The sequence below is a fragment of the Bubalus bubalis genome, chromosome 12 (assembly GCF_019923935.1).
Source record: "Bubalus bubalis isolate 160015118507 breed Murrah chromosome 12, NDDB_SH_1, whole genome shotgun sequence".
In the NCBI taxonomy this organism is placed as follows: Eukaryota; Metazoa; Chordata; class Mammalia; order Artiodactyla; family Bovidae; genus Bubalus; species Bubalus bubalis.
Window position 1 is genome coordinate 101,425,373 of NC_059168.1, and position 27,469 is coordinate 101,452,841.

The 27,469-nt window shown below is 45.1% G+C and overlaps 1 protein-coding gene across 4 annotated transcripts in view; it reads right to left on the reverse strand.

Annotated features, from left to right (window-relative positions):
* The window catches only part of MED27 (mediator complex subunit 27), a 246,843-nt gene that overhangs the window by 102,827 nt on the left and 116,547 nt on the right, over positions 1-27,469 (reverse strand). For all 4 annotated transcript variants that reach the window (XM_025261908.3, XM_025261909.3, XM_006052139.4 and 1 more), the window contains exon 4: positions 1,990-2,083. In XM_025261908.3, the coding sequence (XP_025117693.2) occupies positions 1,990-2,083 (94 nt within the window). The remainder of the gene's footprint in view (positions 1-1,989; positions 2,084-27,469) is intronic.

Sequence of the window (27,469 nt, forward strand, 5' to 3'; positions counted from 1 at the left end):
TCCTTTCGACCTCAGAGACATGGGTGGCAGCAGTGGAACAGAAACATGCCATCTAATAAAATACCATCTTTTAAAAGTAAAAGCCAAATAAAGCCATCATGTTAAAAGTATGATTATCCACCTGGCAATCTGATTCTGAATCAGATCACCCACTGCTCTTCCTGTAAATAGGCCACACCTCGTGTGAATTCCCATGTCAACTGGGGAAGATGACAGCTAGCTGGCCAGATGCACAGCGACCTGAATTAGCCACTCATGGCAGTCAAAATGGTGTGTATAAAATAGAATTCTGCCCTTGACTCAAGCCCCTAAACTCTCATCAGCCTATTAAAACAGAAGCTTGGTGAGAAAGCAGATGAGGCTGACAGGTCACTGTGAAATAAAAGCCCACTCTCTCACGTGGAAGTAACTCTAATATCTTAACCCTGTTTACCCAGAATCCTGTTCTCTCTGCTCATTCCCATCAATGCCAAATTCCTACCTTCATCAGGAAATGGAAGCCCAACGACCCAGAAATAATCTGAGCAAACCTATCTCGCTGCAGACGCTTTCATTTTTATCTTCATTAACTCTTTGGTCCCTGTCAAGCATCCTGGGAGCAGGATTTATGTTTTGGCCGCTGGGTTTAGAGGATCTTAACACGTAGACAATCTGTACCTTTAACAGGGGGGCAGAAAATACCACAGGTTTTGTAGACAGGTACAAATTGTTTTCTTTTTCGAGTGAAAGAACACCATGTTATCTCATTCACTGTATTTTTTAACTGGAAGAATTTTAAAGAAAAGTAGCATGTCACCCAGATCAATGTCACTTAATTTTTTCTCACATGAAATCCCACCCATTTAATAATCCTATGTCTTTTCCCCCTCTTAAGAGAGAGGCTTCCCTGGTGGCTCAGTGGTGCAGAATCCGCCTGCCAGAGCAGGAGACATGGCTTCGGTCCCCGATCTGGAAGATCCCACGTGCCTTGGAGCAATTAAGCCCATGCACCACGGCTATTGAAGCCCTCGTGCTCTAAAGCCTGTGCTCTGTAACGAGAGAAGTCACTGCACTGAGAAGCCAGCGCACTGCAACTAGAGAGCAGCCCCCGCTTGCCACAGCGAGAGAAGTGTCTGCCCAGCGATGAAGACCCAGCACAGCCAAACAAGCCAAGTTATTTACGCACACAATAAGTCTGTCCTCTTCAGGTAAATGGACTGAGTGAATAGTCACTCATCCTGGGTGACTGGATATTTATAAAAGTTCACAAAAGTAAAATGCGAAGTCCAAGAAATTGACACTAGGCCCCAGAGCAGCAGTGCTGGCGAGACGTAAAAACACTCGATCCTGAAGCTCACCTCCATCACAGCCACCAAACACCTTGCTCTCACTCAGTGAATTCTCCTTTTTAGCAAATGTGGAGGCTCCTCAATATCTGTGCTCTTCAAGTGTGTATTAGGACACAGAGCACCAGAAAAACATCTCATCACTGAAGTCTCAAACACACCTGTCTTTGGTGAATTTATGTGAATACAAACATCAGTGGTGAGGTCACGGGGCCAACTTGCTCAGAGCAGAGTCACATCAGAAACAACAAAATCAGAAACTGTCCGTGGTAAGGTCACAGACACTTGCGTCACATACAGAATGAATTTTATAAATGACTTCCTATAAAACCTGTTTCTGTTTTAAGAGGCTGTTTTTATCAGCAGGATCCAACAGATGAGCATTTCCATTGTCTTTGGGATACTACAAAACAGATTCACCAAAACTCGTGAACTGATAGGTGAGGGAGTCTCACACTGTACTTCCTGTCTGGGAACTCTTAGATGGGCTCTGGGATTTCATTCAAAAGCAAGGAATCAGCATTCAGAATTTTTAACCTAGAGAATGCCAGTAAGGAGAAGAAACACACTCTTCACCATCTAACTGGGACTGAATTTCCATTCCTGAGCTCTGACAACACAGAAACATGCACATGTCCCTACAGACAGGTCAGACAGAACTTACCAGAAGCATGGCGGATGTCCCATTGGGTCTGGACAAGTGGATGGTCATTTCAGGGAACATCCGGTCGATGCGGCTGATCACGTCATCAACATATCTGAGAGGAAGAAACAATGTGTAAGAGCTGGAGCCCCGACTGAGAGATAAAAATCTACAGTGCACTAGAGGCTTCTCTTCTCAGTTTAAGTTTTCATTAGTGAAATGCATTTTTAAGAAGGCTAGTGGGATTTATGAGGCCTTTTTTTTTTTTTTTTTTTAGCAAAAATATGACTCCCTAGTTCCTCCTCTTGCTTTCCAGAACCATCCATTTTTTTTTAGTGATTTCTTTTGCTATTTACCTCCGCATTTCCACGTGATGTGTTTTTAATGCCAGTTCTTGGTCTTTCATTTTAAGGTATGACCTTGTGGCTTTCCTCTACAGATCAGAATTTAATTCCACCGCCCTCCTGGCCGCTGGGCCCCACTGACCAGGGCCCCTCCCTCTGTCCCCTGGTTTAGGGGTGGAAGTGGCTTCCTGTTTTGCTCACCTCTGCTTGCTTCTTGTTTCCTGTTTCCTTCTTATCTCAATCACCTCAACAGTCAATTCTCTGGATTAAATTCCTTCTGTTTTAAGTACCTGAAGTCATTCCCATTTTTCTGGTTTGCGGCTAATGGATTCAAATTACATCACAATTTTTGCTTAAATCAGTATTTATTGTTCACATTCTAAAATATTTGCTTATTTTTTTAAGGGAATTTAAAAAAAGTCTTTATTGAATTTGTTACAGTATTGTTTCTGCTTTGTGTTTTGGGTTTTTTTTTTGCACGAGGCATGCAGACTATCTTAACTCCATGGCCAGGGATTGAACCCACACCCCTTACTTTGGAAGGTGAAGTCTCAACCACTGGACTGTCAGGGACAACCCATCTGCATGTTTTTAATAACTGAGCCACACAGTGGCTCATGGGTAATTTACAGTTATTTTTGTCTTACTGAATTTTTACTTGATTAGTTTTCTATGTACCTATTACAATTTTTTCCCTTAAAACTCTCTGCCTGACTCTAAAACTTCTCTCACTATGGTCAAACATATCAGACACTTTATCAGTTTACATTTTTTTTCTGGAAACATTCCTCTGAAAGGCAGTCTTCTGTTTTTCTGACCCAAATGGAACTTGTATCTCTTAAGATTTAATAATCATTGAGATTACCAACACTAACACTCAGCGTGGCATATACTAAAACCTCAAAAATTATAAACACTCTCACTGGACTATCATGGGCATTATGGGTAGTCTGCAAAGATGTCCTCTCTTTGCAGGAAGACTCTCTCCCGCCTCCACCACCCCAGTGGAAGCCCATTGAGGATATGCCAACCCACAGCCTGAGCAGAGCTAGAGCTGGGTCTGGTTCAGACCCTCTGAGAGGGGAATCACAGCAGCACTCATGCTCACTGTCCAAAGTCACATGACACAAAGGGCCTGCAGAATACAACAGCTGAGACTCAAAACTACCTGTTAAGGCTTTAACATTTGATTTTATACCCGTCAGATATGACAAATTACATGTCTATTAGATCAGGGACATGTAAAAGATATGTTCTCTTGGGGAAAGAGAGAGATTAGCTCTCCACTCGCAACATGAACAGACTTTAGTGTGAAACCTGGCACTCACAAGAGAGAGCAGACAACACAATGCTGTGAATACCAACATACCAACTGTGGGAAGTTAGAAAGTAATCTTGCTGATTAACTTATCAGGTTTTCCTTAGAGAATGCTCCATGCAGCTTTAGACTTCAAGCTGACAAAGGAGGAGAACTCCAGAAGGCCCAGTGCTGAGGAGTGATGCTAGGAAGACCAGAGCAAAGATGTGTGAAAAGAGGTGGAGATGCCTTCAAGGCTACTTGCCCCTGCAGAAGAGGGCTGCCCGCAGGAAGACTCAACGTATTCTTCAAGCATGTAAATAACTTTAACAAACTCAGGTACCACACAGTCATCTTCCACCTTGAGAGAGGACCATAAGAGGAGGTTGTGGCATTAAAAAGCAAACGAGCTCAGAAAGAACAAGAGGTGTGAGAGGTACTGCTTAAAGGCAGGGCCCTACAAGGCCCTATTTCTGTGGACTTTGAAAATGGTTAGGAAACAATCTTTCCTGGATGGCTGAGAGGAAGACTGACAAAGACATCATGTCCATGGTCCTTCCTAGATTTACAGCTTCAGGATGCACAACCTCAGCTCTCAGCTACAAGGAGATGCTACAAGGAGATGAAAAGATGAAGAGAGGAGGAAATGAACACATTTTTCATTACTACCTCCAGTTTCTGGAGATGGTGGAAGACACGTGGCAAGATTCATGTCAAAAGTTGACACCAGGTCACTGGAAACATCTCTGCATTTACATACTTCTTTGCTAACTCTATGTGTATGGCTTAAACTCTGTTCTTTCAGACTCAGCAGGAAGCAAAAACCTGCTGTCCTGTGTGAACGGAGGTCATTGCTAAGTATATGCTAATGGGGAGGGGGGCTGGCAATGCCTTCTGAACGAATCCTCAATCAATAGCCATCATAGCTCTGGACAGCAAAATGCAAATGAACGTGCAGAACTTCAGCACAAAGGTATCCTAATCTGCTCTCCCGTGTACTGTTCACCTTGAAGGGAATACTTTCTAGAACACTTGTGTCTCTAGTAGGCTAAGAACTTAGGGGGATAGGTAGGCTAGGTGATGATTCCAGAACCAAGTTCAGGGTATAGACTTCCAGGATACTAAGCCAACTACCTGACCTGCTTTCAGCAGGAGCCAGCGTTCTGAAAGGGCAGACGATAAATGTTTCTGGCCATTTCTGGAATCCTTTATATGTGAACTCTTTACTTGCAAAGGAAGGCCATGGAGGGAGAAAAAGAGTTCCTAGGAGAAATATCTAACGTGGACACAGGGAAGTAGAGAGGTCTGGGGCGGTAGTTTTTGTTCCCCCTCCAACCAGTGATCTCAGATAAAGCTCAGCAAGCTCGATCCAAAGATTTTATTAAGCACAAATGCATTTCAAGGAAACTGTTTTTCCTTCCCGTGCCTAACATAAAGGAGATGCAAATTTCCTTTTTACAGGTGACATTATGTATTTGCCAAAAAGAGAAAAAGTCAGCTGCATCTTTCACTGAGGAAAACAGTGTCTAAATCCTAGAAGCAAAGAAGCAAAACATTTCATTTTCAAGTAGACCCAACCTTCAAAACGCAAATCCACCACTAGTGACTTGACAGAAATAAGGAAAGCTTGGAACGGCAAGCTAAAAAGCTGGAGGCTGAGGAGATGACATTTTCTTTCTGCCGGGGCTGGGGGCTGGCCTGGCAGGGGGTCCTGGTTTCCTCTCTGGCAGCATCCCCCGGCCAATGTGCCCTGCCCGCCATGCCAGTGCGTGCAGAGCTGGGCGTGAAGGGCCAGGACAGGTAGGAACAGTGTGCTCCCCGCCCTCCCACACACCACCATATGTTCCACTCCGCTCTGCGGCAGGATCGAATTACTTTAATTTTTACCTTTGGAATATAGGCAAACAAGAGCTAACACAGCAGCGGTGACTAGTTTACACTTGAGCAGACGTGGTGCGGAACGACATTAATTTAGTGCCAAATTGAGCAGTGAGTCACAATTTGCACATATCTGTCAACCTGTTAACAGGGTAATAACTTGGAAAGATTGCTGTTCCTATTTACATTACAGAGGCCTTTCGAAAACGGAGAGCTGCTTCGTTCTCCCTCCATGAAGCACGCAGCCCATCCGCTGGCTGGCTGGGCCAAGAACCAGACTTTTAGAAACATAAACTCCTAGAAATCACAGGTTCAGATCAAGGTGTGATTCATAGCGTCAGTATTTTCAGGTAGAAAATGAATCTTTCAGCAATTAAGAGAATTTCGTTTCCCTGGCCTGCCCTCCCCCCGTTACAGTCAGACTCTCAATGGTTTCTGATTCAATTTCCTTAGTGCATCTGATGGTTCCTTCTCAGGGTTTCCAAAGGCGTCCTTAGCACCAAGTTTCAGTCTCAACTCTTCCCACATCTCTGCTTCATCAGAAACAATCATGCCATTCTCAGGCTCCTAAGGTTCATCTCTGAAGCCCTATAAACCTTGCTCTCTTCTGATTTTCTTCAAGGAGCTTGGCCTCCTTCTGTAAGTGTCTTTAATCAGAGAATTAACACTGGAACCCCAGAGGTCCTCTTACTCAATGTCCCTGTCACTCTAGGGACTTAACAGCATCTCCAAGAGGTGGTCTGCTTAAGTCAACCACCCTGGAGCACGGCTCACAAGGCAGCCCCACTCACTACTGGACTACCAGGCTGCTTCCAACCCACTGACCAGTGTCTTCACCCAATTCCCCCCTTCAGTCTTGAGCCTTGTGAAGCCACATACAGGCACTTCCTCTGAAATCTAAGGCTTTCTGCAAACACATAAAAGACTATTAGGCTTCCGGCTTATCGGTGCTTTTAACTCTTTCTTGGATCACAGATCCCTTTCAGAAGGTGCTGAAAACAAAAATACATGTCTGCACACAGTTTTCCATCCAATTCTCTGCAGTTTAGAGGTCCCTTAAAGACCATTCATGGACCCCAAGTTCAGAATAGCTGCTCTGGACCTGTTCTAGAATGAGGCGCCTGGTTTTCCTCTGTTCCTTTCTGAATGGTAAATTGTAGTCTTTTTCAATGAAGCCACCTTCATCTTAGAAACACATGTTTATCAGCCCACAAGTGCACGCACTGGAGTGCGGCATGGGGCACACCGCATCTCCTAGCTCTGATTATCTTAAAGTCATGGCTCCATGTTGGAGTCCAAGGTTAATGTTTGTTCTTAAACTACTGCCTCTCACTGCTAATCTTTTCAACAAAGGCAAAGACCTACTTCTCTGACCTTAGAGGTCACCTGACAGTAAGGAAACCTTTCCTCCCTGACAGCCACGTCATACCTGGGCTTTACGGAAACTCCGTGCTTCTATAAAGAAAGAGCCCCTGCCTTCTGCATCACCCCTTAAGGCATAAGTCAGCGGTGAACTCAACCTCAAGTCCTAGGAGGGCCAAGTCCAGGTGCTGGTCTGGCCCCGCCTCCTCCCTCCATGACCCCAGCAGGCTCGCAGCACCCTGCAACGCACACTCTGCATTCTCTGCCTGGAGGATTCGTCTGGTAACTCCCCCACGCCATACCCAGCTCAGCTTTGAGCTGGGCCCCCCATCACTCAGTGGCCTTCATCTCACTTCTGTGGCACTTTTTAATCCTCTCTGTGTCTCCTGTCCCAGCTGTAATTAAGCAATTTTTCCGAGTGATTATTTGTTTAATGTCTATCTCCCCAGCAGGTCTCTCCATGGAATCACACTACTGCCTTCTTTAGAAAGGCGGAATCCCAGCACATGGCCAACTGTACCTGGCACCCACCAGACACTCCTCAAATATTTGCCCAAGAAAGAGACAGGACATTCGAAGTAAGCTATGCAAATGCCAGTCGGGCAGTTATGAAACGACTCAACACAAAGTTCTCTTTAGCAGATGAAGATTTGAGGTGTTGAAGAGTTCATTACATTAGCCAGCAAAATTCACTACCAGCAGCAGCCATAGAGCCCCGCAGAAGCAACCTCAAAGAAGGCAGGAGAGACGCTTCAAAGTCTTACTGCTTAAGACGTGGCTACAAAGCCCCTGCATCTGTTTTAGGAGAAGCTCGATGCCTCCTGGAAGCAGGAGCCTTCTGAAGATGTACACTGCGTTATCAACATGCCAGTTTTCAAATGCTGCTTCTAATGAACTAATTAATTCTGCAAAAACATTAGTACAAAGATGCGTGCTACCAAATCGGGATCACAATACCCCCAAACGATAGCAAGACAGAACGTGGAAGACATTTCTAAAGATACCGGTTTTGTAAAATGTTAGTTCTCTCCCTTGCACAATGAAATACATGGCAAAGCATTTGTCATTAAAGCCTTAAAATAACTTGCTGGACAGATGGCTTAGCTCTCTATAAAGTCTGACCCCTCCTCAAAAGAAAAAAAACAACCAACAAAGCTGGACTCCGGCCAGTGATCCCGTGTTAGTGAGATGCTTAGCAGCTCGAACCAGATATTTAAATAGCATTTACCCCACACGGTGCACACAACACATGCTGTTCATTTTCTCCCCCATACAAAACCTGAAAGTTAGGGATGCATAGATTAATAAACCACCTTCTTGGGGAAAGGGTGATGCCCAGGAGATAACAAAAAGGGAGCAATTTACACCATCTGAAATTGATTTAAGATTTTCCTCTACACCTGTCCAAAAATGATGAGACCGAGTGGACTTTGCCGGTGGGTGGAAACAGAAAGGGGTTTGTTTAATTACTTTGTGAGAATGAGATTGCCTGAACTCCAACTATTAATCTAAATATGATGAAGAAACAGGATTGGGAACTTAGGTCAAACTTGCTCACTCCTCCCAATTTGGTCAAACTTCTTAGGTTTGTAAAATATTGGAATCAACATGTCTATAAAAGGAGTTTGGTTGTTCTCTAACTGTACATTAAGAAGGAAGACCAGATGAGTTGGGGGCTTCCCTAGTGGCTCAGCGGAGAAGGCAATGGCACCCCACCCCAGTACTCTTGCCTGGAAAATCCCATGGACAGAGGAACCTGGTGGGCTGCAGTTCATGGGGTCACTAAGAGTCGGATACGACTGAGCGACTTTACTTTCACTTTTCACTTTCATGCATTGGAGAAGGAAATGGCAACCCACTCCAGTGTTCTTGCCTGAAGAATCCCAGGGATGGGGGAGCCTGGTGGGCTGCCGTCTATGGGGTTGCACAGAGTCAGACACGAGTGAAGTGACTTAGCAGCAGCAGCAGCAGCAGCTGCTGGTAGTTCAGTGGTACAGAATCTGCCTACCCTACTGCAGGAGACGTGGCTTCGATCCCTGGGTTGGGAAGATCCCCTGGAGGAGAACATGGCAACCCACTCCAGTATTCTTGACCAGATAATCCCAAGGTCAGAGAAGGCTGGTGAGCTACAGTCCATGGGCTCACACAGAGTCAGACATGACTGAAGCAACTAAGCAGCAGATGGTGGTCTAGTCGCTAAGTCGTGTCCAACTCTTGAGATCCCATGGCCTATAGCCTCATGGGCTCCTCTATCCTCAGGCGAGAATACTGGAGTGGGTTGCCATTTTCTTCTCCAGAGGATCTTCCTGACCCAGGAATCGAACCTGGGTCTCCTGCATTGCAGGCAGATTCTTTACCGACTGAGCTATGAGGGAAGTCGTAAGCAGCAGATGAGTTACAGACAAAAAGAGCAGCTTAGATTCCTCCACTCTCTCTCACTGCACCCACTCCCTTACCACTTCTACCCAACTAGCGGCCTGCCTACTGTTAAGTCCCCTTCAAGAAAAGACACACAGGGACTTCCCTGGTGCTCCAGTGGTTAGGAATCCACCTTCCAATGCAGGGGTCACAGGTTCGAAGCCCTAGCTGGGGAACTAAGATCCCACATGCAACTAAGCCCTAAGGTGTGAACACCTCCTGTTGTGCCACAACAAAGAGCCCACACAGCCAAAGATAAATAATAAGTAATAGACCTGAGGATCTGTTTCTTACCATAGGAAAGAAAAGACACTCAAAACTTCAAAATTTCTTTATGGAAACTCAACACCTAAGGAGATACAGATCAGGAAGGCATGCTTCCTTGGAGGGGAGCTGCAGCCAGGCCACGGATGTAGAAGAGCGGCTTCTTCCTCTTCTCCCTGAACAGCCGATGAACTCTGAACTACATCAGTGTGTAACCTGAAGAATCACCTGGGCAAGCAAACAAAAGCCACCTCCATTTCCATAAGGTGAAATAAATGTGCACTCACCACCTAGACTCATACAGAGTCTAACCTCTCTTCTTCTATTAGGTACAAGCAGCCTAGTAAACCCTGGTTATGTACAAACTGGAACACATAGCAAACACCATCACGAGACAGAATTTTTCCTATACTATCCTAGTTTGTAACTATCCCTATTATATCTATTAACAAATATTTATTGAGTGCCTTGGGCTTCCCTGGTGGCGGAGTGGTAAAGAATCCACATGCAATGCAGGAGTCATGGGTTTGATCCCTGGGTCGGGAAGATCGTCTGGAGGAGGCAATGGCAACCCACTCCAGTATTCTTGCCTGGGAAATCCCATGGACAGAAGCGCCTGGTGGGCACAGTCCCCGGGGTTACAAAGAGTGGGACAGGACTGAGTGACTAAACCATCAAAACAGAGAGGTAGCGCTCACTTCGGCAGCACATGGACTAAAAAAGAGGAGAGGTAACGAGATTAGTTTGTAAACTATCCCTATTGTATCTATTAACAAATATTTAATGAGTGTCTACAATTGTCAATAATTATTGTGTTCAGGGAATGATCTTAAGTATCTAAGGATTAAAAAAAAACCAAAACTGGAATGAAAGGTGGGACGGAGGTTCACAAGGGAGGGCACATGTGTGTACCAACTATGGCTGATTCACGTTGATGTATGGCAGAAACCAACAGAATAATGTAAAGCAATTCCTACAATGCAGGAGATCCGTGTTCGATCCCTGGGTTGGGAAGATCCTCTGGAGAAGGAAATGCAACCCACTCCAGTATTCTTGCCTGGGAAATCCCATGGCCAGATGAGCCTGGGAGACTATAATCCATGGGGTCGCAAAGTCGCTCAGACACAACTCACTCACTGGCTAAAAATAAATTAATTAAAAAAAATATATTGGTTCGATGCACGATACTGCATGCTTGGGGCTGGTGCACTGGGACGACCCAGAGGGATGGAATGGGGAGGGAGAAGGGAGGAGGGTTCAGGATGGGGAACACATGTATACCTGTGGCGGATTCATTTTGATATTTGGCAAATCTAATACAGTTATGTAAAGTTTAAAAATAAAATAAAATTAAAAAAAAAAAAATATATATTGTATTAGCTGGCTCCCAGCAGGCTTTCTCTGGAGGGATGGGTCCAGCCTGTGCTTTCTGCTGGAGGAGTCAGGCTGAGCAGGAAAGCAGGCCTTGTTTTCCAGTTTCCAAGGCACTTGTGTGTTCTTTATCTTGTTCGATCCCTTACCAAGTCTGTAAAACAAGAAGGGCAAGTGCAAAACTCCTGCTTTATAAACAACAGAAAAAAGGAGGTTAAGTGACCTGCCCGAGGTGACAGCACAGAGTGGCTGAGCCGGCCTCAGACTGGGCCTCTCTGATCCCCACCCCAGGGTTTCCCTGCCCTGCCCCCCGCGGTACTTTACAAGTCTGGGAGGACCGCACGGAAAAGGCAGACTGCCCCTTTCTCATTCCCCAGACTTTAGAAGATAACTGAGAAAGTGAGAGGTAGCGTACTGACAAAATAGAATCCGTGTATGATTTTCTCTCTTCCAGTCGTTCAGTAAGTACCCACTCGGTGCCCCACTGGGCCCAGGGACACAGGGATGCTCTGGTGGTTTCCACCTGTCAGGGCTTACACTTCATTTGGTTACAAGGCATCTTCCTTCAGAAAAACCAGGACAGCTAAGTTAAAGTTCCTTCGATTCTCCTGTCAGGAGGAAAATTAAAGTGCAAAGTTGGTAGGCTACAGGAAGGGGCGGAAAAGTGAATACATTTTTTGGTTTTATTTTATATTAATAACTAGGACACTCAACATTCAGAAAACGAAGATCACGGCATCTGGTCCCACCACTTCAGGGAAACAGATGGGGAAACAGTGGAAACAGGGTCAGACTTTATTTTTTGGGGCTCCAAGATCACTGCAGGTGGTGACTGCAGCCATCAAATTAAAAGACGCTTACTCCTTGGAAGGAAAGTTATGACCAACCTAGATAGCATATTCAAAAGCAGAGACATTCCTTTGCCAACAAAGGTCCGTCTAGTCAAGGCTGTGGTTTTTCCAGTGGTCGTGTATGGATGCGAGAGTTGGACTGTGAAGAAAGCTGAGTGCCAAAGAATTGATGCTTTTGAACTGTGGTGTTGGAGAAGACTCTTCAGAGTCCCTTGGACTGCAAGCAGATCCAACCAGTCCATTCTGAAGGAGATCAGCCCTGGGATTTCTTTGGAAGGAATGATGCTAAAGCTGAAACTCCAGTACTTCGGCCACCTCATGCGAAGAGTTGACTCATTGGAAAAGACTCTGATGCTGGGAGGGATTGGGGGCAGGAGGAGAAGGGGACAGAGGATGAGATGGCTGGATGGCATCACCGACTCGATGGATGTGAGTTTGACTGAACTCTGGGAGATGGTGATGGACAGGGAGGCCTGGTGTGCTGCGATTCATGGGGTCGCAAAGAGTCGGACACGACTGAGCGACTGAATTGAACTAAATAACTAGGAGGTAGACGTTTTCCTCAACTTCGGTTCTTCTTGCATTAAAAAATTCATTCAGATACTGGTGGGTCCTAGTTTTCCCTAAAATGTTTAAACAAGGTATTAAGCTTAGGGAAGAATTTACAGTTTCACTCGGGATCTACCTCCTCTGCAAGCCCTACCATGTTACACAGAGGGGGGGAAAATTCCAAACAAAAATCCACATTGAGCTTTCCAACATGACCAATTAACAAGTTGTTAAATTGGTCACCTATGTCAGAGTTGCAAAAATGACCCCTGGAGTTCACAGCTCACTCACTCTCTCACAGCTCACAGCTCACTCACTCTCTCACTTTGGGCTCCAGTAACCAAACTCTTCCCGCAGGGGAAGGGCTGGCCTGGGCTATTACTGCACAGGTCCCTGGGATTCCCACACCCGCTGGTCCCTTTACTAAAGACCTCTCACCCTGGAAATCGTCCCTCTGCTGGAGTCTCCTCCCGGAACAATAAAAGACTCTTCTCAAACAAATCCTATGACATTAAAACCTACCCTGCAATTCTCCTGCTAGAGTAAGAAAGCTGAAAAACAGTTCAATTAATTGAGAAGACTGATATGACTATTCTAAATTGGTAATGAAGTACAACTTTACAGCCACTCTGCTTACTTAATGCAACATCATTTGTCAACAAGTATTTCCTGGGGTGTTATAACCATGGGATGTGGCTAGTTTTGAAATTCATGGCATTTAAACAGAATCATGGAATCATAATCAAAGTATCTGCCGCCCTGAGAATCAGTCTCTCCTCCTCTTGCGGCTCCTTCCTCCTTAAATGCACCACGGCCCTCCACACTGCAGACACAAACCGCTCCTCCACAGACCCCTGCCGAGCAACAGTCTGCTTCTCCCCCACGTTCACTGTCCGGTTCACATCTGCCCCAGAGCAACAATTCTCAAAACGCGACGTGACACTCACAGATTGGTATGTGGTATGGACAAACATTTGCCTTAAAAAAAAAAATTTATTTATTTACTGATGGCTGTACCAGCACATGTGGGATCTTAGTTCTCTGACCAGGAATCAAACACACATGTCCTGCATTGGACATGCAGTCTTAACCGCTGGACCACCAGAGCCGTCCCATATGGATGAACACTTTCAACTTAAATATATGTATACTGGAAAAGACCCTGACACTGAGAAAGATTGAAGACAAAAGGAGAAGGGGGCGACAGAGGATGAGATGGTCAGAACACAATACCCACTCAATGGATGTGAATTTGAGCAAACTCCAGGAGACAGTGGAGGACAAAGGAGCCTGGCACACTGCAGTCCACGGAGTCACGAAGAGTTGGAAACGCCTTAGCCACTGAACAACAGCAGCAGCAACAACATATAGAACAGCATGTAGGTAGCAAATAAAACCTGTGATTTCACAGGCATTATTTCTTAGAATGAGGGTAAGTTTTAAAAAATGAGTTTATTTAGAGAAAAATATGGAACTAATAGAATAGCTGAATAAAGATTATGGCAAACATCCTATAAGAGACTAAAAATGACTGAGTTTAGAATCACCCTTCAAATAAACCAGGTAATTAAACAGCTTTGTTTTGAAAGGTTTTGCTTGTCTTTGTAGATTGTGGGGTGTTTTTTTTAAAATTCTAAATGAATCTTCACTTTGGACCTTAAAAAATCTGTTGTCACTCATACATCTGGAGCTATTGAAAACAGGATATGGATACGCATCCTCAGAGGGGCGAGGTGTTTAGGTCAGCAATACGGTGAAGCAAGGGCCGTGCTGATCAATCACCCTGGGCGCTGACTACACAAGAATGTGTGTCTGGGAACCTGCCACGTGAGCAAGAGACAGAGGCCTCCTTCACAGAAAATAAAACGGCTTTCAGTCCGGCACCAGCATGCGTGGCCACCAGCTCCAGAGTTCCTTTTGCCACCCTCAAAAGGAGTGAAAAACTGTACCAGAACATAGTTCTCCAGTGGAGCCGAGTCTAGGATCCCACCCATGGCAGGCGATGCTTAAGGCAGCCTGAACACACTCTCAGAGGGCACCCCCTACAGGACTATGATGGCCTCACCGAACCAGAGCCAACTCAACATTCATCATATTACCCTACACTGAGAGGTCTTGCAGTAGTCTTTCAAATTATGGCTGAGAGAATCCTGGGTCGGGTGTGGAAAGATCTGGGCTCTCTCCTAGTTCCCGCTCACTCAGAGGCCACAGTGGGCAAAACATCTAGCCCTTCCAGCTCTGGTCTCCTCTTCTTTGGACAAGATGAACTCAACAGGTCCTTCCAAATCTAGTCAATTCAGCACCCACTTCCTAAGAGCTTACTATATACACAAAGAAGCGATTTCAGTTTCCAAAGACTATCCGTCTTTGAATGGTACATATGGTAATCATTATAGAAAATCCAATGAATCAGAACACCCTATTCCTTAACCTTTGTGAGTAACTGAAATCTACTGTACTTTGGTAAAAATTTATCAGGGTTTTAACAGCAGGACTACTTCAAGTATCTAGTCCTGGCATAAAACACATGGCCTTTGTCACTGTCTAGTGGGGCCCGTTTCTAGAAATGTCTGAAGAAACGTATAACTAGAAAGGACTCCCACAACCAAGTCTTAGGACTCAAGATGAGTCTCTTAACAAGAACCCCAGGAAACAGCAATTCTGTAATCAAGGAAATTTTCAGGAAGGACTCTCTCCATTAGAGTTCACACATGAATATTTACTGCGGCCGAGTGGGCTGCCCTAACGTGGCGAGTAGCATACTCAGAGGGCATGCGTAATTAAAGGGCACATAACAAATACATCTTTCACTTGAGGATCTCAGAATAAAACAGATAAAAACAAGCATTTACTTGAATGCTAATGGCTTTAGGAATAGAAGCCAGGAGTATAAGCATCCAGGTCCTTAAATGCTCAAACCTCAGACGCCCACTCTCATAAACAGAAGACCTGCTACAACCAATGGATGCAAATGTACTCAGATTTGTTTGTCGAAGAAGTCACTCCATGTAACGCTCCAAATATCCCCATATACAATTACCCGTGAAGGCTGTAAGGCAGCTCTGACCTGTCAAGGTGAGTGTGTGCGCACAGGTGTGCACATGCATTACACGCACACACACACACACACACACACACACGTATTTCCGGGGGCAGAACAGACTGCTCAAGAGCTGGGGACGTAGCTTATAGGGATGAAACATGTTTCTCCTGCTAGGATCTCACAGCAGTCCTCGACACACAGGACTTGGCGAATCACCCTGCAAATGAGTCGACAACACAATGGGTCCAAATCAAACGCTCAGAACCTGGAGGATTATGTGTAAAAGGAGAGAGAATCAGTCCATCGTGGTAAAAACAGCTGCAGTACCAACATGCATGATAATAAATGGATGACAAATTGGAGAGTATGCTTAGAAGATGAACACACCAAGTAATCCTTTTTGGAAGCAAGGTGTACAAAGACTTCACAAGAGGAGAGAGTCTGTCTCTAACAGAGATAACACGGTTACTCCTGAAACATGCAAATGGATGTTGCCAAGTGAAGACAGATCAATTATTCTTGGTCGATGAGAATAAGAAGAGAGAGTTCCAGCAGGGAACACTTAGGTTAAATATTAGGCAAAACTTTACAAGTAGAAGGACTCCTAGTAGAGGAGAGAGGCTGCCAGGAAAGGCACGGCAATGATCGCCTGTAGAGACATTCAGGGTTAAACTTGACACCTGCCTAATTATACCCGAATTATTCCTGCCACAGTTCAGGAGAACGGGAGAAATGTGCCACCAGAGAGGTCTGCTCTGATCTAAAGGAGGAAGAAAACAGGAGGTTAAACTCCCGCTTTTCAACACTTTTAACCCTCTGGTATAAGTGAGGGTTTTACCCACTGGGCAAAACTCTTGACCCTTAAACCCATCACACGCCTTTGAAAATGCTCTGCATCTGCTGCGGCGGGCAAGAAGTCAACACAATGGCGATTGTTTTGGAGAAAAGAAAGGCGGGCTTTCTGGAAGGTGGCGCTGGGTAATACACAGCACACCCAGACAACAGCACTTCCTCCCTGCCTGCCACGCTCTCTGACATTTCCCGGTCTTAATTTAAAGCTTGCTTTCTTTGTTGAGTTCCAAACAGGGGCATATTACTTGTTGTTAAGCAATGTAAAGCGTTTAGGCTTGATTAGCATGACCCAGAAACTTTTCATCATTTTCAGGAAGGTTCTAAGGGCCTGCTAACAAGTCTGGGAAATAGGGCTGTTTTTTTGTTTTGTTTTAAACAGATTTCTACTGTAAATGATCACTGACCATCAGCCTCTGTGTTCCAAGGCCTAATGAAGGCAGCAGGGTCCAGATCAGAACTCCCACCTTCATTAACTAGCCAAGGAATCCCGTGTGTGTGGGGGGAGACTCTGCTTTCCACGATCGCTTCTCATCTAGGCTGGCAGAGTCCATACGTGTCCACTGGGACTTAAACGCTCTAAGACTAAAAGGTTTTCTGCTCACTTTCTGAGATGACAAGGTGGAGAATGTCACTTCCAGCACTTTTTTCCTCCATGAAAAGGAAGGCACTTTAGTTTATCTCCCTCTTTGGAAATACATTCCAAGAGTTGACAGATTTAAGAATCGGAATAATAGCCCCACTCCCCCAAATCATATAATTCCAGAGCTAGAATGCACGTAGAACGGCTAGTCCAAATTCTTTACTCTTTGGAAACAAAACTGGGGCATGGAAACTGACGGGTTTGGATAAAGCCTTCTAGGTGGCTGTAGGCAAAGCTGGGATTAGAACGCAGACCTTCTGAGTGTCTTCAGGTCCTAAATATGTGGTTACCAACATACAGTTTTTGTTTGTTTAGTCGCTAAGTCATGTCTGACTCTTTTTTGACCCATGGACTGTAGCCCGCCAGGCTCTTCTGTTTACAGGATTTCCCAGGCATGAATACTGGAGAGGCTTGCCAATTCCTTCTACAGGGGATCTTCCTGACCCAGGGATCGAATCCACACCTGCACTGCAGACAGATTCTTTACCACTAAGCCACGAGTGAAGCCCTACTAAACATAATGAACCAACAGATCCCCTGGAGAAGGGAAAGGCTACCCACTCCAGTATTCTGGCCTAGAGAATTCCATGGACTGAACAGTCCATGGGGCCGCAAAGAGTCGGATCAACTGAGCGACTTTCACAAACTCTTCCAAAAGACAGATTTAAGAGCCTCTTCGAGTTATGTGTAAAAGAGTTGTCACTGTACTTTTACCCTGTGGTTTTCACAATACTCGCACGCACTCTCACTTTTCCAACAGTACATTCTGGTCATAGTTTAAATGTACTTGAAATTATGCCCCATGGTTTGGAGAAACAGTCTCGATCTATTTTCAAGCACAGACTTGGAGAAATGATGAGTTTGTGTTCAGTGCACTTTTGGACGTCCTTGACTCAGTCCAGCTAGGGTGCTGCCCCGTGCTCGATGAATACCTGGCTTTAGCATTTCTGAAAACCTTTCGGGGAAAAAATAATAATCCAGTTACATGCATTTTCGTAGACTCTCAGCACTCTCTCCTTCAGTGAGGAGGTGAGGCTGGATGAAGAATGAAGTAAAATGGTTTTATTTGATGTGGATTTCAAGAAACAGGTTAATGATTTTCACTCCACAGACGTGCATGACATTTCAGCATTGATTCAAACATGCTTGATTCATCTATTTTGGTTTGTGAGAAAGTTTCCACTCTAAAAACATAACTTTAAAAAACTGAACATGTGTTTTGAAAACCAGCGCTGCACTGCCCAGTCAAACACTGAAGCATGCCGTTCAACGAGACCATTTCCAAGCCATACATCACTTTCTGTTTGGGTCCAACCCAACTGTTTCAAAGTTCATTTTTACAGTGTTCAGGGATAATAGCAACCATATAATTCACAGGAGCCATGTCCAGTCGATTTCTACAGAGGGTAAATGGAATTTTTCCAAATAGATTAAGTTTTAGTGGAAAGAACAGAGAACCCCTGGGGTTGGTATTTCTGAAACAAAATGGCCAGAAATTAAGTTTGGATAATTTCAGGGTATATTTTTCAAGTGTGACTGGCTCAAAAGGGGAGGGCTGCCATCTTACACAGGACATTTTAAAGCCCCCAGAAGCATCAAGCAGAAAAAGATGGGAACAATCAAGACTCCTATATCATGGCAAAAGTATTTCTGATGCCAACAGCTGGGCGAGGGAGACTAAATACTGGCAGCTGGGCCCAACCCGGCTACCACTGCCAGACGGTGGGCTGTCCGTCATCTGGGACTGCCCCTCAGAGGTTTCAGTGCCTCCACCTGTCTCTCTTGATACCTGAACTTAACTGTATCCATTTTTATGACTATCTTCTGAAAACAAAGATATATTATTCCTAATAAGAAAACAATCTATTCATATTCAGTTAACGTCATGGGCACCAATGCAAGTCCCTGTGCTTTATATTTATAATTTCCTTTCTTTCTTTTTCTCCTGTTTCTCTCCTGTTATATAAGCATTGGCTCCTGGCTGTTGTTAGAATGTGTGCCGCGTGTTTCCAAACGCGTTACCCTGACAACCCAAAGGAAATGGGCTCTGTGAGAGGGCCTTGGACATCTGGGAAACTGACAAGAGCCACATCAGTGGGGCCTGCTCTCATGTGTCTCGGTTCTTGACTAGGTTCCAATCTGTTACGGGGCCAGAAACCAAACGGTGACCAAGTGAAGGCGCCCTTCTATGCTGCTGGCGGCCCAGCCGGCATCATAGAATGATGATGCACTGAGGCCCTGGGTGTGACCACGAGGCGATGCAGAGGCAGCAGAGGCGCTGAAGGGATAAACACATGGGCTCCGGTGAACCTGGGCAGGTAAGTAAACACTGTTTCCGGCTCCTCAACTGCAAATGAGGGTAATGGCTGCACTTAGCTCAGGAGGTTGTTAGGATAAAATAAGGTGTAAAGTCCTTAGAATGGGGCCTGGAACCGCCTGAAACCAGGTAATCACTCGAAAACCAACAGCTGCCTGTCGTGGCGACAGCGGTGTGAGTGGTGAGGCAGTGTCCAGGCCCCTCTGCGCCTCTGTTGGTGCCTTCAAGGCCAAGATGCTCGATGAAAACTTCATCCACTGAGGCAAATCATCTATCAGGCTCACAAACAAAACACCATGGGGATTCTTAATGATATTAAGAACAGAGGAAGAAGAGGGGAGCTGGCGAGGCGGGAGGGAACGGGGTGCGGATGGGGCTGGATTGTGGTGCTAGTACCCGCTCTGCCTCAACCTCTTACTGGAACCTTGAAGCAACGATGTGCAAATTCTCCTAAGATGGTGATCTGGTTTAGCAAGTGGAAAGCATAATGTCTAAGCACAAGGGATCAAACTGGTCTGCTCTGACGGAGTCCTTTTCGACACAAGGACATATTAACCACATTTCAAGCTTTCCCACGGCACTATGCTAATGCGTGCTCAATGCTACATTCTCAGATCCCGCAACCCTTCCAGCAACTCCATTCTCAGTTCTTACTTTAAACTCACTGTATTTACATGGCTGTACTTTTCTCAGTAAAGGTTCTTTAAAAGGGAAAGCACATAAACTTACAGATACCACGTATGCATTATGAATCTTATTTATCTGGATCTAGCTATCATTTATAGATATGTTCACTTAATGTAAAAAGGGTTTGGGAAGGTGAAAAAAATTCAGATCCCTTAATCTTTTCTTTTGAAAATAAATTATTCATGAAGCTCTCTGCCTCATTCCCAAATGGTTAGGTTTAAACAATTGCTTAAAGTGCCGTTTTTAACTGAAGAACACATTATTCATAAAGCCTGCAGCCCAGGAAACACTTACTTGCTAACTGGTCATTTTCATCTGATCAATGACTTCACAGCGATGAAACAGACCACAGTGGAATGTGCTTTCAGCACAAGGCCAGTGGCATTAAGAGCCTGCCTCCCATAAACAAAGCAAGTTGGTTAATGGTCACTTTATGGTCCACATATTACCCTGAAAATCTATCATGGTGTGGCTTAGTCAACCTTGTCTGAGATGATCTGGGGTCCTAAGCACAGTGGGAACCTTCCTGTAACAGGTTAATGGATCAATTTATTTATTTCAAATTTGTTCTTTTCAAGTTGAAAAACCACTAAAGACTTTTCAAGCAATCAGCTCAATAGCCAGCGGGCGAGGCAGTCACACTGGACCTGCTGATCTTGGCCCTTCTCTGTCATTTACGGCCCCTGGCTCAGTGCTCTGGCTCGTGGGTGGCACTGGAGCAGAGTCCAGCAAGACACAGAGCCTGAATTTCTCCCTGCGGGGTCTACACGTCCACCAAAATCTCAGGCTACCTTACATTGAAAAGTACAGCTGGGTTTCACTTTTTCTTAAACACAAACCCAAAGTTAATAAACAGTCCAAATAACAACAACTACAAAGGATTCCATTTTAAAGCCTAGGCCACCCTCACTTGTTGATATGTATTCTCAAACTTCTCATAAAAAATGTCACTAACTTTAGATCTCACCATCCCTCCTCCCCACAAATCCGGAGGAATTCTCTTTTTAAATTAGCATCTGTCAAACACTAACCCTTCAGCACAGAGTAACCAAGCATGACGAAAATCAGAGATTCAGGAGTCTAATGATCCTTGGTAACCATGTCTATCTAGAGGGGCATGTGACTCTGACAACTGAGATGAAGAGTGCGATCTTGCTAATCACAAACTTCACATTTTAGGGAAAGAGGAAGTTTTACTTTTGTCGGATTTCAAGTCATGTGCAATAGGGCCAAAAACACAACGTTGTCCCCAACGTAAGGAAGGGCAAGTTTTACAATCTCTGACGATTCTCTCTGCTCTTCCAGTACCACTCCAAGTGACACAGTCTCGGTGTCAGTCACCACACTGCTGCCAGGCGACACTGTCCAGAAGAACCTGCACTCTGGACAATGACCGCCCTGGCTCAAATCCGCACTCTGACACCACACACCTGTGTGACCTTGGCCGAGTCATCAAACCTCTCTGTGCCTCAGTTTCCTCCTGTGTTAAGGAAACATGATAGTACCAGCTTCACGGGGATCCTGTAAGCATTAAATGGCTTATTAAATGCCGAATCCTAAGACCAGAGAGCAGCGTGGAGTATCTGAATGAATGCTCACTAGAACCTGACACCGCTCGCTCTTCACTAGCTGTGTGGCCCTGGCTCCCCTTCTCGCATCCCAGTTTCTTCATCTGTAAAACAAGCACAATACTTTCCTCACAGCGTGATTAAGTCACACTGCGTGTAATGAGTGCTGGGCACAGAGTCTAGTACACAACACGTGCTCCATCACAGTGATCAGAACTGAACACTTGCTCACACCATTCTCTACTTCGTTCAAGAATCTTGGTGTCTGAATAAACAATATGCCATATACTTACTCAGGACACAAACCCTGGGCCATTCCAATTTGTGGGTGTTAATTCAAAAATTTCAAAAATGCTTGGTACTACTATTTTTGGAAATCTCTTAAACGTATCCCCCATGACACCACGGCTGTGAATCAACAAAAAATATGTTCAGTGGTTATTTGCAGATGGATAACTGCAAAATTAAACTGAAGTGCATATATATATTTTTTAAGGTATCACTCCTGCTTTTGTTATCAGGTTACGTTTACAGTGGAGACTTCAACTCAGAAAACACTTGTGTCTCAGGACTCTTATACTGGGAGGTTGGAATGGGTCTTCAGCTAACAAGTATTTATGATTACAAGAATCCTAGTACTCAGAGCTGAAAGGAACCCAACCCCCGTATCTTAGTGATGGGTAGAACCCAGTGACAGTAAGTGGTAGACCCGGGGTCATGTAATTACCAATGGCAGAGGTGGGGCGAGGATCTTGCTTCGCTTCTGGCTCCAAGACCATCTTTCCTCCCACTCTAATATTAGAAGGCTCCCCAGTGCAGACATTCTGTGAATCTAGAGTTTGCACTGTCTTAGACACCAGTTACTATTCTGTGTTTGACCACAGTATGATACGTCTACACACACACACACACACACAGTGCAATGAGAGACTCTATAACAGAAATTATAACGGAAAAGTCCTCTTTGCTGGGACATGGTAAAACTAGATTTTAAAATCTTTGATGATACTTAAGTCAGTGTATATCACATTACTATTTTAATATCTTGGATTATTTTTTAGTTTATGTGCCTTCAAAACATTTTAGAGAAATGCTTTTCTTTTCATTATTTTCCAGGGTAGTATAATCATAGTAAAAAAGGTTAGAGCTTTTGGGGAAAGTTTCACAATTTTAGTGCGAGTAGGGAGGGGTGGGGCCTTAAGTGCCCATGGGTCACCATCTACTGTCACGGGGCCCAGTGGGGATTCAGGAGCAAGGAAGAGAGCCCTGACTAATGACCAGAGAAGGAAGAGAAGCTTCCATTCTGGTGGCAATGGGCATCATGCACAGAGCTCAAAGTGGGTGAGGTGGCAGGGTACAGGGGTTGCTGTGTCGAGGGTGGCCAGGAAGGCCTCTGAGGCAGCATTTAACTAGATGGAGCCTGCAGAATTGTTAGAATCTCTCTAAATTTCCTCCTGGAAACTAGACAGAGTAACTAGAACAGTGAGAAGTAGATGAAATCTTCGGTAAAACTTGATTTTAAAAATTCCCCAAAACCACAGAATACAGCTGTGCAGGACTGCACAGGGTCAACAGCTGTGAGGCTGGGTGGTGGGAAGGAAAAGGGACAACTGAGTGGCCCCAGGGCCACAGATCCCCAAACCACCAGGAAACATCTCCTCCAAAAAGAGGGGTCCTACCTGAGCAGGAGCCCTGCAACCTGGGGCTAGGAAATGCTGACAAACCGAGTGCACCCTCTCAGTGTCTGAGCAAGAAAGATCCCAACACTCACAGGGGCTCAGGAGGGCTGGCCAGTGCTGCCTGGTCCACAGAGCCATCCGGCAAACACTCCACTCAGAAGGCAGCCCTCCTGCTGAGGGCACACGCTGGGAACGGCCATCACATGAAACAGGAATCAAAGCCCCTAAAGGTAGGCGGGTGGGCCATCCAGAGCAAGTGCCAAATGGCAAACAGCATCAAAAGGCTGGGCAGCCAGCACCCTTGAAGGCCTGCACAGCATGGAGCTCTGAGAGGCAGACCAGCACCTGGGTCCTTTATGAGATGGGGAGGCCACCCTGGCTGCCATGCTCCCCCCACAGAACAGGAGGTCCAACCCCCCCCCACACACACACAGGGACACATTAGAAATGCGATCCTGCCCCACTCAGTACGACAAGAAAAAAAAGGTAGAGTGAATAGACTAAGCCATGAAAAAGTGACCACAAGCAGATGAAAACTAACCAATTATTTCAAAATGAGTTAAAAGAAATTAAGGGAACACAACCAAAGCTTTGAAAAACAACACAAATTAGAAGTTCTCAGAAGTGAGACAGCTGGACAACAAGAGCATATATAATGAGAGCTAACAAAATTCAGCAAAATGTGAGAAATATTCTTTAGAAATCAGACCAAATTAAAAGAAACATCAGAGCAAAGAGACATCACAGAAAGCACAGTAAGAGGAATGGAGGCAAGAAAGAGACAAGAGAGGGATGTAAGAATCCGATGTATTGTGTGGAGCTTGTTTGGATGCTGGTTAAAAAAAAAAAGAAAACCATAAAAGCACATTTTCAAGACAACTGGGGAAATGTGAATAAGAGTTGAGTGTTACATGGTGTGAGGGAATTACTGTTAATTTTGTTAAGTGTGATAATGACATTGTGATTATAAAGTAAATGTCCTTATTTTGTAGAAACAAGTATTCAGGAGCAAGATGACATGATGTCAGAGATTTGCTTTCAAGAGTTACAGTGGAAACAATTAAAACAAATAATTGTATTTGTTCCTGGTTGTGCTGGGTCTTTGTTGCTGCGTGATGGCTTTCTCTAGTTGTGGAGAACAGGGCGCCCCTCTAGCTACAGTGTGCGGGCTTTTCACTGTGGTGGCTTCTCTTGTTGCGGAGAGCAGCTTTGTGCTCACTGTGGAGCCCAGGCTCTAGCGCACAGGTTCAGTAGTTATGGCGCACAGGCTTAGTTGCTCCGAGGCATGTGGGATCTTCCCGGATCAGGGATCGAACCCGTGTCTCCTGCAATGGCAGGCAGATTCTGTACCACTGAGCCACCAGGGAAGCCCTGCAGCAGAAACAATTTTAAACAATGAAAAAAAGGAAAAGGAAAGCATGGCTGAATATCGGTGATTTGGATTTAGGGGACTGTCCCATGGAGTTCACCCTACTTCTCTCTTCTTTTACATATATTTGAAACTTTAATGGGGGGAGGGGGCACCTGTCCCGTGATCAGGGGAGGGCAGAGCAGGCAGGCAGAAGGAACAGTGCTGAGGCTCAAGGCAGAAATGAACTTGGAGATTTCCAGAAACAAGGGGAAAGCCTGTAGCTGGGGGGCGGGTGCAGCGGGTAAGAGGAGAGAGGTCATGGGGGAGGTCAAGGGTGAAGTGGATGGAGCTGAAGCTATGGAACCAAGCAGAGGCCACGTTATGCAGGCCTGGCCTTTGTCGACCCAGAGGAGGCGCCTGGAATTTATTTTTAAACTGACAGGAAAAGTTGAATTTAAGTTGGAAAACACTGCTCTGTGTAGGGGCAAGAATGGAAGCAGGGAGACCAGTGAGGGGTTTGCAGGGCTCCAGGTGTGACTTGGACCCCATCGGTGGTGACAGAGAGAAGGGTGGGGTGTAAGATACGATTTAGAGATACTGCTGGTGGACTGGAGTGGGGGAAAGGAGGAGAGGAGGTCAAGAAAAGACATGTTCCTTCTTGGACTGTAGTCATCCTAATGATGTCTCTGATCGTAATCTTTTCTCAGAAATGAGAAGAAATTTCCCAGTTCTTTCTGGCTATCTCTAAATGGTGCTCCATGCCAAGGGTCCTCTTTTTCTAAAAGAAATTTTCAAAAGCACTGTCAGATTTAAATTACCATCAGAAGTCTGACTTACACGTACCTTGGCTCAGGCCACTCCTTTAACGGAAAATGAGACCAGAAACACACAGACTACGCAGGTGAGCAACGAGAGAGAGGAGACTGCACGGCCCTCCACACTCTCACTTTAAAAACAATTCCTACGCTGGCAATTACTGTCTTCTGCCCAAGCAGCACTTTGGGTCTAGTACAGATGACTTCTACTTGGATTTGTTCACAAACCTAAACTTCACATATAAGAGGTCTGAACCATTGAATACTTATTTAGATACTTTTGGAGCAATGAATACTACAATGATCTGTCCTTTTTCTTGTTAGAGCAAGTCCTCAATACAAAACAGTATCGTAACAGGCGTTAACTCATTCCTCTGTCATATACCGATTCTCAGAAATGCTGCACTGAGAACAGAGGAGAGAAAGTCAAGAAGGATGCCTGTGCACTCAAGGGAGAAAGAACAGAAGTACCCGCCAGGCAGCAAAGAACAGTGAACTCCAGCAATAAGCTCCTCAAAAGCCAGACCCTCCTTCTGAGGGTGCCGAAGTCTCAGGTGACACATCCATGTCACCTCTGCGGTGAGTCCTCCTCAGCGCGCGGCACTGGGCGCTGCAGACACGAGGGCTCAGTACATGAATAAATGCGGTCTTTGACTCTAACGGCCCTCCTCCCCTGAACGCTTCAAGTCCCTGAGCTGAATGCAGAGAGGCTCAACTCAGAGCAATGCTCCAGAGGACACAGGTCAAGAAAACCCCGGGTGACATCGTGGGAAGAACTGCTGTACCACAAAAGCAACAGCCTGGGTGCTGGGCATCTTCCCGAGTCTGTGCCATCCACTCTACTCAGAAAATTGGGAACAAACTAAGCACCAATGTACAAAGAGGAGAAGTAGGAAACATATGGTGCAATCAGGGCAAGTTTTTCAGGAGAAACGTGAAAGAAATGGGTCACCTCCCAGTCACTAAGTAAAGAGGGACTGTGGGCACAAAGGTGAAGGCCAAGAGGATGAGCTGGATACCGTCTATCAGTATACTAACGCATATATATGGAATTTAGAAAGATGGTAACAATAACCCTGTGTACGAGACAGCAAAAGAGACACTGATGTATAGAACAGTCTTATGGACTCTGTGGGAGAGGGAGAGGGTGGGAAGATTTGGGAGAATGGCATTGAAACATGTAAAATATCATGTATGAAATGAGTTGCCAGTCCAGGTTCGATGCACGATACTGGATGCTTGGGGCTAGTGCACTGGGACGACCCAGAGGGATGGTATGGGGAGGGAGGAGGGAGGAGGGTTCAGGATGGGGAACACATGTATACCTGTGGCGGATTCATTTTGATATTTGGCAAAACTAATACAATTTTGTAAAGTTTAAAAATAAAATAAAATTAAAATTAAAAAATAAATAAATAAATAAAAGAAGAAGCAAGGGGGCCACAGTGTCTAAAATGTTCCAGATCTTTATCAGGAAAAGAATAAACAGCTGCATTAGTCCAAATAAAAGTGGGGCCGTTAAGAACACGTTCTGCATTGTTGTGAAGCATTTTAAAATGATAAAATTAAGCCTAAATGTATGAAGTAAGAATGTTCAAACACGAGTAATCTAGTATCCACCTGTAAAGGAATTTTAAGAACAGCATGTCATAACAGAATCAACCAGCAAGAATTTAGAAACAAACCTCACGGCTTAAAAAAATTGGGAAGTTTTTCCAAAGAAGACATACAGATGGCCAAGAGGCACACGAAAAGATGCTCAACATCACTGTCATTAGGGAAATGCAAATCAAAACCATAATAAGATACCATCTATCAGAATGGCTATTATAAAAAAGACAATACATAACAAGCGTTCATGAAGATGTGGAGAAAAAGGAAGCTTGTTACGCTGCTGCTGAGGATGTAAAGTGGTGCAGCCGCTGTGGAAAACCGTGCGGAGGGCCCTCAAACTCTCAAGAGAGGACGACCACAAGGCCCGCCAATGCTGCGCCTGCGCATCCAGCCAGAGAAAACGAAAACACTCATTAGAAAAGGTTTCTGTATTCCTATGTTCGCGCCAGCATAGTTAACAACAGCCAAAATAGGGAAGCAACTGCTCACCAATAGATGAGTGGATTAAAAGGATATTGTATGTACGTCCACACACACGCATGCGCACACGCATGCACACACGCACACATAGAGGAGTATCCGCCATAAAAAAGAAAAGAAA